Consider the following 14,387-nt stretch of genomic DNA (forward strand, 5'->3'; position numbering starts at 1 on the left):
TTTGAATTACAACAGTGTCTTCACTTCAAAACTATTTCAATGCTGTAATTACTATGGGTGTCCTAAGGTTGTGAAATATTCAAAATAACTGCATGTTCTTTTTTCTTAAGTGCAGCAGAATATACCAGATACAACTCAAATCAGAGAAGAACTCAAGTTTAGGAGAAATGATTAACAAGAAAACAATCTATCCAAGAGTTTAAACATCAGGGTTTCAAACAATGAGTTACAGGAATTTCTCCCATTCAAAGCTATCATGTTTCAGAATTGCAATTGCCAACAGCCTCAGTACTACCATAAATACAATGGAATTCCTTTATCACATTATAATCTTTAACATCATTTAGAAATTTACAACATTTCCTGTTCATTTTTATTCTGTGTTGGGTACAACAAACATTAAACCGTTTCAAGTTTAGCCAAAGCATAAATTGTTCTATTAATTCAATGGAAACATTAGCTTACAAGTTGTCCTTTTTACCAAAGTACATAATTTACACTTCAGACCCGATGTGCAACATTTCCACAACATTATATATGCATTCCCCCTTTATTCTTGTATTTGTTTCACTTTTGTTTCTGCCTTTCTACCATTCTACTTCCTCAAAAACAATAAAGTTATTGAGAAAGTGAGCATGCATTACAGGGGAGCAAATGAGAAACCATTCTCCTCGAAAGTGCTTTTCTCTTCTTTCAGCTTGCTTGTTACGCACCAGTCATTCATCCCAGGTGAACAGTAATAATGTGCTTCTATGCCAGGACATTGCTGTGATCATCTACAGGACATGACCTGAGGAGCTCTTCCTCTGATATCTCTTGCCACTCTGGGCAAGGCACCTACTTCCATGACCTTAACAGCAAAGAGCAAAGAACAATACAGCACAGGAACAGGCCCTTCGACCCTCCAAGGCTGCACCAACCATGGTACCTGCCTATACTAAAACCGTCTGTACTTACGGAGTCCGTATCCTTCCATTCCCACCCTATTCGTATATTCGCCGAGATCTCCCTTAAATGCCACTATCGTCCCACCACCTCCCCCTATATTTACCACTGTGTAAAAAAACTTGCCTCGCACAACTGTTCAAAACTTTTCCCCATGCACTTTAAACCTATGTCTCCTAGTAGTTGACTCTCCTACCCTAGGAAAGAGCATCTGACTATGCACTCTGTCCATGCCACTCAATCTTGTAGGTCTCCATCAGGTCGCCTCTCAACCTCCGTCATTCCAGTGAGAACAAACCGAGTTTATCTAACCTCTCCTCATAAGCTAATGCACTCCATACCAGGCAACATCCTGGTAAACCGCTTCTCTCCCTTTTCCAAAGCATCCACATGCTTCTGGTAGTATGACAACCACAATATTCCAAATGAGGCATAACCAAGGTCCTGTACAGCTGCAACATGACTTGCCAATTTTCATATTCAATGCCCTGACTGATGAAGGCCAGCATGCCGTATGCCTTCTTGACCACATTATTCACATGTGTTGCCACTTTCAGTGATCGATGGACATGCACGCTCAGATCTCTCTGCCTGTCAGCAAGGCATCGAGTTTAGCATCGCGGGGAGTGGGCATGTGTGTAAATCACCAGATGAACTCTGCTGCACAGTATTCTCTTTTTTTTTGTAAAATTTAGAGTAACCAATTATTTTTTCCAATTAAGGGGCAATTTAGTGTGGCCAATCCACCTAACCTGCACATCTTTGGGTTGTGGGGGTGAAACCCACGCAGACACGGGGAGAACGTGCAAACTCCACACGGACAATGACCCAGGGCGGGATTCGAACCCGGGTCCTCAGCGCCATAGGCAGCAATGCTAACCACTGTGCCACCGTGCTGCCCCAGTATTCACTTTTTTTAAAATATTTTTATTCAACTTTTTCAATTTTATACATAACAAAAACAATAACAGATAATAACAAACTCCTTCCCGAACTCTACTGCCCATTCCGAGAAAACCAAACAAAAATCTCACCGACCCCTGACCCCCCCCCTCTTCCTAACAACTTACGGTGACCAGCTCCAAGTACAAAATTAACGGCTGCCACCTTCAGGAGAACCCTTCAATTGCACCCCCCACAGTGTATTTAACTTTCTCGAGATACAGAAATTCTACAAGATCCCGCAGACAGTGAGGTGCTGGGTGGAGAAGCTGACCTCCAACCCATCAGCACCCCCCTTCAAACAATCAGCGAGGTGAAGGCCAAAACATCAGCCCCAGTCTGTAGCTCCGGCAGGTCAATAATCCAACTATGACCCCCGAGGGGACAAGGCTGCTGTTCAATTTGTAGGATCACCAACATGGTGTCAAAGAAGGAAACCAAAAACCTCCCGAACTTAGGACACAACCAGAACGTGTACATGTTTAGCCGGGCCCCTCCCACAATGCTCACACTCATCCTCCACCCCCACAAATAGCCTGCACAACCTGGGTTTGGTCAAAGGGGCCCAATGCACTACCTTCAACTATATCAGCCCTAAACTCACACATGATGTTGCGTTCACCCTACGCAGAATCACACACCACACTCCCTCCTCCAGCTCAGCCCCCAACTTCACTCCCACTTGGCCTTAACCCCCTCCAAGGATACGGCCTCCTTCGCTGTCAGCCTCCCATAAACCCCAAAGGTACTCCCCTCCTCCATCCTTGCCAGTGACAAAACCCTCTCCAACAAGGGGGCACCACCAGTAATGTCGGAAAGATCTTCTTTGCGAAGTCACGCACCTGCAGATATCTAAATAAAAGTCCAAATTTCTCTGTCAACTCCTTAAATGGTAACAAATCGACCCTCCAAAAACAAATCCTTCATCACAGCAACCCCCTTCTGCTCCCATCCCCTAAACCTCGTGTCCAACCTCACCAGCTCGAACATGCTGAAACCGGCACCAACATCGATACCACCCCCGACTTGAAGTGTTGCTGTCTCCATATCTTCAATGTGGAGGCCACCACCCAGATTCTCAGAGTACTTCCTGGGAGAACATCCTTAGCCATGACACGCTACACGAGCCCGACTCCATCCGCACCCATAAAGCCTCCAGATATCCACACCAACCCAGCACCTTCACAGCATTCGCCACCCAATAATAATATATCAAGATCGGCAGCACAAAGCCACAGCCCAGCCCAGCGCCCCAAAGCCACAGCCCAGCCCAGCCACCCCCCCGGAGAAATCCCCCAATCTCTTCCTCTCTTCGAGTGGCTACCTCTCTCCTCCACCCACCAGACCTTTGAGGCTCAACAATACCTGCCTGAACAGGTTTCCCAAGCCACGGACCATACGCTCTTCCCCCCCCCCCCCCCCCCCCCCCCCCCCCCCAAACCTTGCTTCCATTCACTAGCCAATCTCACTCAGCTAGGAAGGAACCTCCACCCCCCCCACCCCATCCTTCTCCCCCAACCTCCCGCACCCCCCCCCCCCCACCACCCACCCATGCAGAGCCCACCATACCCAAATAAACCATCCAAGACAAAAGCCAGACCCCTAATCGAAACAAAAACTCCCCCAACCGCCAAATCAGCCCAACACCCCTTGCCTCCCCATCCAAGCACTCCCTCCAAACCTCTGCAACCATTAGTACAAAAAGAAACAAAGGAAAAGAGTCCCCAAAACAAACCTGCAATAATTTCAATTATCACCAACTCTGTACAAACAAAAGCAAAGAGGGGGGAGAGGGAACAAGGGAAACAACAATATAAGTATACACACACACAGTTACCACTACAACGTCCCTATACAGACCTGTCCCCACCACCACCCAAGTTCTATACAAGCCCTTCATCCTTGGTACGTGCCTCTGCTTCCTCAGCAGTCTCTCAAACTGCATACCTCTTTTACATAGCACCAACTTCACCCTGTTAAAGGCCACACACCTCCTTGCCAATTCAGCTGCAATATCTTCATACATACAGATACTACTGCGTTCCCAAAACACCTCCCGCTTCTTCTTGGCCCACTCTAGGACCCGCTCCTTTGATCAATAGCTATGAAAAGATGCCACCATCTCTCACAGTGGTTCATTAACTCAGTGGCTTCGCTCGAAGCGACCGGTGGGCCGATGGAAGCTTGATGGGAGGACCCTGATCCTCTTCCCACACCAACTGCCAAAACATTGACTCGAAGTTTTCAGTTGGCCTCAGAACCTCCACCCCCTCAGGCAGCCCCACAATCCCAAGGTTCTGCCACCTCAACCTATTTCTTCGACCTTCACTCAGGCCCTTATTTTGTTCCTCCACCCTCCGCAGCTCAGCATCTAATGAGGCCAACTGATCGTTGTGCTGCAATAATGCCTCCTCCACCTCTTTCAACACTTCGCCATGCTGCCGCACTGTCTCTGAAGTCTTTTCCACCGCCTCCTGTAATGGCACCAGGACCTCATCCACCAACTTCCTGAGGGTCTCCATCAGTTCCCTCCAATGCCTCTCAAAATGTTTACCGAACTGTTGTCAAATTCAACAGCCATTACCTTCACCAGCTTGTCTACCGTGATAGATTTGGCTCCACCTGATGAACAGGCCTCCGCCATCTTAGATCCCCATGTTCTGCACCTTGCTCGGCTCCTCTGAAGGACTACTACTTCCACCCTTCTTTTTTTTTAAATGGAAGATATTTTATTGAGGCATTTAGAATTTTAACAATAACATTTCAACAAGAACAAAAACACAATATAACCAACAACCCCCCCCCCCCCCCCCGAGCACACACCCCAGCCAACATGGCTTACATAAACAGTGCCACCTTCCCCAGCATCCCCTCCGTTGGTTCCCCTGCTCTCACTCGACTCTCCAATGCCTCCCCCTCTCCGCCCCCCTCCTCCAGACAGCTTAATCTTTCTCAAAGAAGTCGATGAACGGTTGCCACTTCTGAGCAAACCACTGCAACAAACCTTTCAAGGCATATTTAAACTCGAGTCTGAGAAACCCCGCTATGTCACTAATCCATATGACTTACTTTGGGGGTTCCGCGTCCCTCCAACCTCGTACGGTCCGTCTCCAGGCCACCAGGGAGGCAAAGGCCAGGACGTCTGCCTCTCTCACCCCCTGGGCTCCCGGGTTTTCCGACACACCAAAAATCACCACCTCTGGACTCGGCATCACCCTCACGCAAGATCTCTGACATGACGTCAGCAAACCCCTGCCAGAAACCCCTCCGGCTTGGGCATGCCCAAAACATATGGACATGGTTCGCAAGCCCCCCCCCCCCCCAACACAGTCATGTGTGCCCTGTGAACCACCTTCAATTGCATCAGGCTGAGCCTGGCACACAACAAGGATGCATTAACTCTCCTCGGGGGCCTCCTCCCATAATCCGGCCTCCAGCTCCCCACCTAGCTCTTCTTCCATTTTCTCTTCACCTCCCCTATTGGGACTCCCTCCCACTCCATCAGCTCCTTATAGATCTCAGACCTTCCCCTCTCCTACTTCTGTTCTCGACACCACTTTAACGTGTAATCCCCGGTGTGACAGGTGCGGGAAGGTCGAAACCTGCCTCCTCAAAAATCCCTCACTTGTAAATACTGGAACCCATTCCCACCTGGCAACTCAAACTCCTCCTCCAGCTCGGGAAACACTCCAATAAAAAGATGCCCAAATCTCTCGATCCCCACCCACTGCCACCTCCAAAACCACCCCACATTAATGTTTTTGAAGAACGCCTTGGGGATAAAAATTGCAAGGCTTTGAAAAACAAACAAAAACCTCGGGAGAACCATCATTTTGACTGTCTAAACCCGCCCCAATAACAACGAGAGCGCATCCAACGTCCGAAAGTCCCCCATCATCTGTTCTGCCAACCGAGCCAGATTCAGCTTATGCAGCTGCTCCCTCCCCTGCGCCATCTGGATACCCAAATATCGAACGCTCCCTCCCACCACTTTGAACGACATCTCACCCAATTGCTTCTCCTGACCCCTCACCTGGATCGCAACGACCTCACTCTTACCCTTATTCAATTTGCATTCCGAGAACCGGCCAAATTCCTCCAATATCCCCATGATCCCTCCAATCCCCTGCAGCGGGTCCGATATGTACAAAAGTAAATCATTCGCGGAAAGAGAGACCCTGTGCGTAATGCCAGACCCTCAACATTCTTAATGCCAATGGCTCTATAGTCAAGGCAAACAACAGTGGGGAAAGTGGGCATCCCTGCCTCGTCCCCCGGTGTAACCTGAAATAGTCCAATCTCACCCTATGCATCTGCATACTTGCCACTGTTGCCAAGTATTCCCACTCCACTCGATCAAAAGCCTTCTCTGCGTCCACGGCCCCCACCACCGCACCCTCGCGCTCCTCTGGAGGCATCATAACTACACTAAGCAATCCACCTCCTAATGTTGGTCGGCAAATGCCGCTCCTTAACGAACCCCGTCTGGTCCTCCCCTATTACCCCTGGGCCGCAGCCTTCGATTCTTGTGACCAGGATCTTCGGCAGTAGTTTGGCATCTACACTTAACAGGAAGATCAGTCTCTATGACCCACAGTTTTCCAGGTCCTTAGCCTGCTTTAAAAGGAGGGAGATAGACACCTGTGACAATGTCGGGGGTAGCACTCCTAACCCCTTTCCTACATTGTTTTACTTTACTTACCAACAGCTGTCCCAACACCCCGAGATCTTCTTGTAAAATTCCACCAGGTACCCGTCCAGTCCCAGGGCCTTGCCCAATTGCATCGCCTCCAGCCCTCTACTACTTCTACAAGCCCATTTGGGGACCCCAGGCCCTCCACCAGCTCATCAACCTTCGGGAACTCCAATCCTCCCAGAAACCGCCGCTTCCCCCTCTTCACCGGCTGGGGATTCCGACTCATACAATTTGCTATAAAACTCCCTAAACACCCCATTCACCCCCGCCGGGTCCAACACTGTATTCCCATCTGTGTCCTTCACTTTCCCAATCTCTCACGCCGCCTCTTGCTTCCTCAACTGGTGCGCGAACATCCTGCTCGCTTTCTCCCCAAACTCATATATACCGTCCCTCTCACCCTTCGCAACTGCTCTACTGCCGTGAATGCCAGCCCAAATTCCATTTGCAACCTCTGGCATTTCTTTAGGGACCTCTGCATATCTCCTGTCCACCTGCAGGATTCCTTCCACCAGCCTTTCTATCTCCACCCACTCTGCCTTCTCCCTATGCGACTGACTCGAAATAAACCGCCCCCCCATAATCAGCCAATGAACATCCAGGTCAGGAATCCTCCCCACCACCCGCCTCCTAAATTCCACATCGTCCCAGTTCAGGCATAGATGTTTACCAACACCACCGGCAGCCCCTCCAGTTTCCAACTTACCATAACGTACCTGCCCCCAGAGTCAGCCACTATATTTCTCACCTCGAATGCCACCCACTTATTGACCAAAATAGCCACCCCCTTCGTTTTAAAGTCCAATCCCGAATGAAATACTCACCCAACCCATCCCTTCCTCAGCCTAATCTGATCCCCCACCCTCAGGTGAGTCTCTTGTAGCATGGCCACATCCGCCTTCAATTGCTTTAAGTGTGCGAACACATGGGCCCTCTTGACTGGCCCATTTGATCCTCGCACATTCCCCCATTGATACCCCTCCCCTCTGCTCGAACATTAGTGCAAACAAACCAAAACAACCCCTCTCCAAGCCCAAACAAAGCAAATAACCCCCCATCCTCTAACGAAGAAGAGCAAACCTGAAGCCGAAAAGGAAAAAGAAATGGCCCCAAACAGCATCTCCACCAATGTTCAAAGTCCACCTCCCTCCGGCCAGTCCATTGTCTCTTGACACATTCTACAGCCTCCTCCGCCGATCCAAAGTACAATTACCAGCCTTCGTAGGTCACCCACAGGCATGCAGGGTACTGCAACCCAAATTTCACCCCTTTCTTGTAGAGGACCGCCTTGCTGTTACTCGCTCTCCTCTTGGCCAGCTCTGCACCCAGGTCCTGGTACACTCGGATTTTACTGACCTCTCAGGTGCAGCGCCTCGTCTGCCTGGCCCACCTCATAATTTGCTCCTTGTCCAAGAACCGGTACAGCCGCGCCACCATCACCCTCGGCAGTTCATTTCCCTGAACCTTCCTCATTAGCAACATGTGCGCTCGGTCCATCTCCAAAGGCCGTTCAAATGTTCCCTCACCGAGCAGCAACCTCCCCACATACACGTCTGTATCAGCTCCTTCACTCCCCTCCGGCAGGCCCACGATCCTTATGTTCTGCCTGCGTGACCGGTTCTTCAGGTCTTCAACCTTCTCCTGGAGCCGCCTCTGCTGGTCCTGCATCACCGCCATCTCAGCTGTCATCAAGGCAAACTGCTCCTCGTGTTCCCAAGCCACCTCCTCTATCTTCTGGATCACCTGACCCTGGGCCGCCAGCTTCGTTTCCACGTGGTCGACCACCACCTTGATCGAATCCGCTGCCCGGACCAGGTCCTCCAGACTCTCCTTCCATTGTTGGGTGAACTTCTCATTCAGGAAGCTCACCAGTTGGTCCATCGACCACGGAGCCGGCAGGGCTTTTCCCTGCCCCTCCGCCATCTCCACGTGCGTTTCAGGCGCCGCACCAGCTCCAACCGACTGATTCCCTCTTTTTTGACCGCTTCTGGCCCTCAGCTCCAGATGCCAGAGGGTCAATTGCTTCCACTCATTCACCTGCACCTTTTCTCCACCTCACATCCACCTGTTAATCGGGGAAACGGTCCGAAAAAAACTGGCACGAGCAGGAGCCACCAAATGAGCGACTTCGTGGTCGCCACCGGACGTCTGCTTCAATCTTTCTTAATTATACTCTTTCTTGCGCCTTTTGACATCCTAGCATCAAATACTCTCGAATGGAGCGAGTCTGCACACCAATTACCCCCCAGAAACTGGGTAAAAAGAACAAACACCAATGACTCTGGTGGGACTACCTAATGTGAGACCGGGAGTCCAAAAGTGGCACAGTATTATAATCTGCTTTTAAAAGCCCCCTATGTGACTAACTGCAATGCGACAATAAATATATTCCACTGTGACAGAACATTTAGTCTTATTGATATCAGGGGTTTTTTTTGCATGAGCAAAGCCTTTAACAAATCTGCAAATATAAAACATGACATGGTAATCAAGCTTCTGGTTTAGTGGTAAAAATAGAAATTAGGAAAGACTTAATTTGAAAGAGACAAGCTGGGGTCACACATTTCTTCCTACCCGACTCCATGACGTGCAAAACAAGCAAATAAATTATGGAAATCCACTGTACCTTCTTCGTCAATCCACTTCATTGTGAAGAGTTGCTCGTTATCAAAACAGCACATGTCACGAACCTCAGTGCAAAGATTTTCGTACGTGATAGAGGGATCGAAGTGCGTGATCATGATGTCCCTGAGCAAATAAATAAATAAAAGACCAGTAAAAAATAAATCAACACCACCAAACAAGTACTGCTTCACACAAATGCTAAAAAATTGACAAGTAAATTCTAACTGATTCGAGAACAGAGGTATCTTCCCAAAGATTCACACCGATTTTTTTTCCGTTCAAGATATTTCACAAGAAAAAAAAACACAACTGCCCTTAGCCAAGGAACTCTGATTTTTTTAATAAATGAGAGAACACCATAAACTGGGAAAGGCAGCAGTTGAAAAAAGATAAATTGCACTTGTTCCATATTACCTGCATTTTCTGTTTCTATTTCTCATTTCTACTTGGCTACTATAAAAGCGATAACAATTATCAATAATCTTTATTGTCTCAAAGAGGCTTACATTAAGACTGCAATGCAGTTACTGTGAAAAGCCCCTAGTTGGCACACTCCGGTGCCTGTTCGGGGGGAATAATTCAGAATGTCCAGATTACTTAACAGCACGTCTTTCGGGACTTGGAGGAGGAAACCGGAGCACCGGGAGGAAACCCACACAGACACAGGGAGAATGTGCAGACTCCGCACAGACAGTGTCCCAAGCCGGGAAAGGAGGGTATGTGGGAATATGAAATATGAAAATCGCTTATTGTCACGAGTAGGCTTCAATGAAGTTACTGTGAAAAGCCCCTAGTCGCCACATTCCGGCGCCTGTTCGGGGAGGCTGGTACGGGAATCGAACCGTGCTGCTGGCCTGCTTGGTCTGCTTTCAAAGCCAGCGATTTAGCCAAGTGAGCTAAACCAGCTGAATATCCTTCAGCTGCTGCTTTTCAAAGAACACTGCACCATACTTCAAAGAACGCTTGTTTAAATCTCAGAACTCTGCAACACAGAAACCCAATAGGTTTAATATTACTCCAACCATAGGCATGGATTACTAGATGAGCTGCGTTGAGTTTCTCTAGTATAGAATCTTGTCCCTTCAGGTTTTATTTAAAAGTGTTAGATTTTAAATTTTTTAAAGAAACATTTCCTTTGTCTCTTTTCCTCTCAATCCAATCATTCATTTGTCGTGGTTTCTTTCTGCACCTGACTTGACCATTCATCCACTCTAATTTACACTTTCATCTGAATCATAGAGCATAGAACACTACAGCACAGAACAGGCTCTTCGGCCCTCGATGTTGTGCCGGGCATTGTTCGAAACCAAGATCAAGCTATCCCACTCCCTGTCATTCTGGTGTGCTCCATGTGCCTATCCAATAACCGCTTGAAAGTTCCTAAAGTGTCCGACTCCACTATCACAGCAGGCAGTCCATTCCACACCCTAACCACTCTCTGAGTAAAGAACCTACCTTGGATATCCCTCCTATATCTCCCACCCTGAACCTGATAGTTATGCCCTCTTGTAACAGCTACATCCACCCGAGGAAATAGTCTCTGAACGTCCACTCTATCTATCCCCCTCATCATCTTATAAACCTCTTTTCAGTCGCCTCTCATCCTCCTCCGCTCCAAAGAGAAAAGCCCTAGCTCCCTCAACCTTTCCTCATAAGACCTATCCTGCAAACCAGGCAGCATCCAGGTAAATCTCCTTTGCACCCTTTCCAATGCTTCCACATCCTTCCTATAATGAGGTGACCAGAACTGCACACAATACTCCAAATATGGTCTCACCAGGGTCATGTATAGTTGCAGCATAACCCCGCGGCTCTTAAACTCAAGCCCCCTGTTAATAAACGCTAACACACTATAAGCCTTCTTCACGGCTCTATTCACTTGAGTGGCAACCTTCAGAGATCTGTGGACATGAACCCCAAGATCTCTCTGTTCCTCCACATTCCTCAGAACCCTGCCGTTGACCCTGTAATCCGCATTCAAATTTTTTCTACCAAAATGAATCACTTCGCACTTATCAGGGTTAAACCCCATCTGCCATTTTTCGGCCCAGCTCTGCATCCTATCAATGTCTCTTTGCAGCCTACAACTCCATCTCATCGACTACTCCACCAATCTTGGTGTCATCAGCAAATTTACTGACCCACCCTTCAGCCCCCTCCTCCAAGTCATTGATAAAAATCACAAATAGCAGAGGACCTAGCACTGATCCCTGTAGCACACCGCTGGTAACTGGTCTCCAGTCTGAAAATTTTCCATCCACCACCATCCTCTGTCTTCTATGTGATAGCCAGTTACTTATCCAATTGGCCAAACTTCCCTTTATCCCACACCTCCTTTCTTTCTTCACGAGTACGGGGAGAATGTGCAAACTCCACACAGACAGTGACCCAGAGCCGGGATTGAACCTTAGACCTCGCCACAGTGAGGCAGCAATGCAAACCACGTCACCACCGTGCAGCCCTTAGAGTCCATTGTTAAAGATGAGATCACGGAGTACTTGGAAGTGCATGGTAAAATAGGACTGAGTCAGCATGGCTTCGTCAAGGGGAGGTCATGTCTGACAAATCTGCTAGAGTTCTTTGAGGAAGTAACAAGGAAGTTAGACAAAGGAGAACCAGTGGATGTGATTTATTTAGATTTTGAGACGGCCTTTGACAAGGTGCCGCATAGGAGACTGTTAATACGTTAAGAGCCCATATGATCCTGGCATGGATAGAGGATTGGCTGACTGGCAGAAGGCAGAGAGTGGGGATAAAGGAGTATTTTTCAGGATGGCAGCCAGTGACTACTGATGTGCCTCAGGGGTCTCTGCTAGTACTACAACTTTTCACAATATATATTAACGATCTGGAGGAAGGAACTGAAGGCACTGTTGCTTGTTGCTAAGTGAGCAGATGATACAAAGGTCTATCGAGGGCAGGTAGTATTGAGGAAGCAGGTTGGCTGCAGAAGGACTTGGACAAGTGAGGAGAGTAGGCAAAGAAGTGGCAGATGGAATACAATGTGGAAAAGTGTGAGGCTATGCACTTTGGAAGGAGAAATGGAGGCATAGACTATTTTCTAAATGGGAAGATGCTTAGGAAATCAGAAGCACAAAGGGACTTGGGAGTACTTGTTCACGATTCTCTTAAGGTTAACGTGCGGGTTCAGTCGGCGGTTTGGAAGGCAAATGCAATATTAGCATTCATGTCGAGAGGGCTAGAATACAAGACCAGGGATGGACTTCTGAGGTTATGTACAACTCTGGTCAGACCCGATTTGGAGTATTGTGAGCAATTTTGGGCCCCGTATCCAAGGAAGGATGTGCTGGCCTTGGAAAGGGTCCAGAGGAAGTTTACAAGAATGATCCGTGGAATGAAGAGCTTGTCGTTTGAGGAATGGTTGAGGACTCTGGGTCTGTACTTGTTCGAGTTTAGAAGGATGCAACTTATTGAAACTTACAGGATACTGCGTGGCCTGGATAGAGTGGACGTGGAGAGGATGTTTCCACTTGTAGGAAAAACTAGAAGCAAAGGACATAATCTCAGACTAAAGGGACGATCCTTTAATACAGAGATGAGGAGGGGTTTCTTCAGCCAGAGGGTGGTGAATCTGTGGAACTCTTTGCCGCAGAAGGCTGTGGAGGCCAAATCACTGAGTATCTTTAAGACAGAGATAGTTAGGTTTTTGATCAATAAGGGGAACAGGGGTTATGGGGAGAAGGATTGCTGGAATTCTCTGGTCTTAGTTAAGTAATTAGGGAGACAATTGGAACATTGGTCTTAATTGCAAGGGGGATGGAGTATAAAAGTACGAAAGTCTTACTGTAACTGTTCAGAGCATTACTGAGACCGTACCTAGAGTACTATGTACACTCTTGGTCACTTTACTTAAGGAGCTTGCATCAAAAGCAGTTTATACAAGTTTATACTAGGGTGATTCCTAGGATCAAGGGGTTGGGCCTATACTCATTGGAGTTTAGATGAATGAGAAGCGGTCTGATTGAACCATAAAGGATTCTGAGGGAGTTTGTCAGGGTAGATGCTGAGAGGATGTTTTCCCTCATGGGGGAATCTAGAACTAGGACATATTTTGAAAATAAGGGGTCTCATGTTTCAAGATGCAGATGAGGATGAATTTCTCCCCTCAGAGGGTCGTTTGTGTTTGGAATTATTTTCCAGAGAGCAGTGGAGGTTGGGCCATTTAATATATTCAAGACTGAGTCAGATAGATTTTCAATCTACAAGGGAGTCAAGGGTATGGGGGCAGGCAGGAAATTGGAGTTACGCCCACAATCAGATCTTATAGAATGACGAAGCAGGCATGATTGGCTCCTATTTCGTATAGTCTTATGATAAGTGGCCCGTGACCGACATGCCTGACATGGCAGCTGAACAATGCAGGGTTATGGTGAAAGACCGTTGGATGTCTCATCACAGGACCCCTGACAGTGATGATGTTTCATTAAAAACTACCTTGACAAACATGGAGATAAAATAAAAATATCGTGGATGTTGGAAATCTGAAATGAAAATAAAATCATTCCAGAAAAACTCAGCTGGGTTGGCAGCAGCTGTGGAGAGAGTGTTAACATTTTGAATTCAATATGGCTGTTCCTCAATCTCTTTATGACTCAGGATCTCCTGAGACTTGGTGCTCCACTATCGTTATGTAGCTTCGCCTCTATACTCCTTTTAAACTGCCTTCTTCAAATATTTGGCTGTCTTATTACTCCTATGCACCCTCCATGTACACGTTCCATCACTGGTGCTTTTCAGTCAGCTGCTGCCACTCCAATTGTGGCTGATTCAGTCTCTTTCAAACCCACTATTCTCCAGACCGGAGCAGCCAAGCATGAGTGCAGAGCAACCATCTCCTTTGAAGTCTACATGGTGCAATGGCTCTCATACCCTTGTATTGTCTGTACACATTGCAGCACATGTTGTAGATATTCTTCAAATAACAGTCCTCCACATTGGGTGTCAAGTCAATGATTCCTCAAAAGGGCCCATCCTACAAATATCACATTTTTAAAAAAAAAATTTAATTAGCCAATTATTTTTTCCAATTAAGGGGCAATTTAGCGTGGCCAATCCACCTACTCTGCACATTTTTGGGTTGTGGGGGCGAAACCCACGCAGACACGGGGAGAACGTGCAAACTCCACACGGACAGTGACCCAGAGCCGGAATCGAACCT

At 47.7% G+C, this 14,387-nt stretch overlaps 1 protein-coding gene across 1 annotated transcript in view; it reads right to left on the reverse strand.

The window, feature by feature from the left end:
- prkci (protein kinase C, iota) overlaps nucleotides 1-14,387 on the reverse strand; it is a 179,209-nt gene that overhangs the window by 121,332 nt on the left and 43,490 nt on the right. The window contains exon 2 of the mRNA XM_038817458.1: nucleotides 9,210-9,331. Coding sequence (XP_038673386.1) covers nucleotides 9,210-9,331 — 122 coding nt within the window. The remainder of the gene's footprint in view (nucleotides 1-9,209; nucleotides 9,332-14,387) is intronic.

Source organism: Scyliorhinus canicula, chromosome 13 (assembly GCF_902713615.1).
Source record: "Scyliorhinus canicula chromosome 13, sScyCan1.1, whole genome shotgun sequence".
NCBI lineage: Eukaryota > Metazoa > Chordata > Chondrichthyes > Carcharhiniformes > Scyliorhinidae > Scyliorhinus > Scyliorhinus canicula.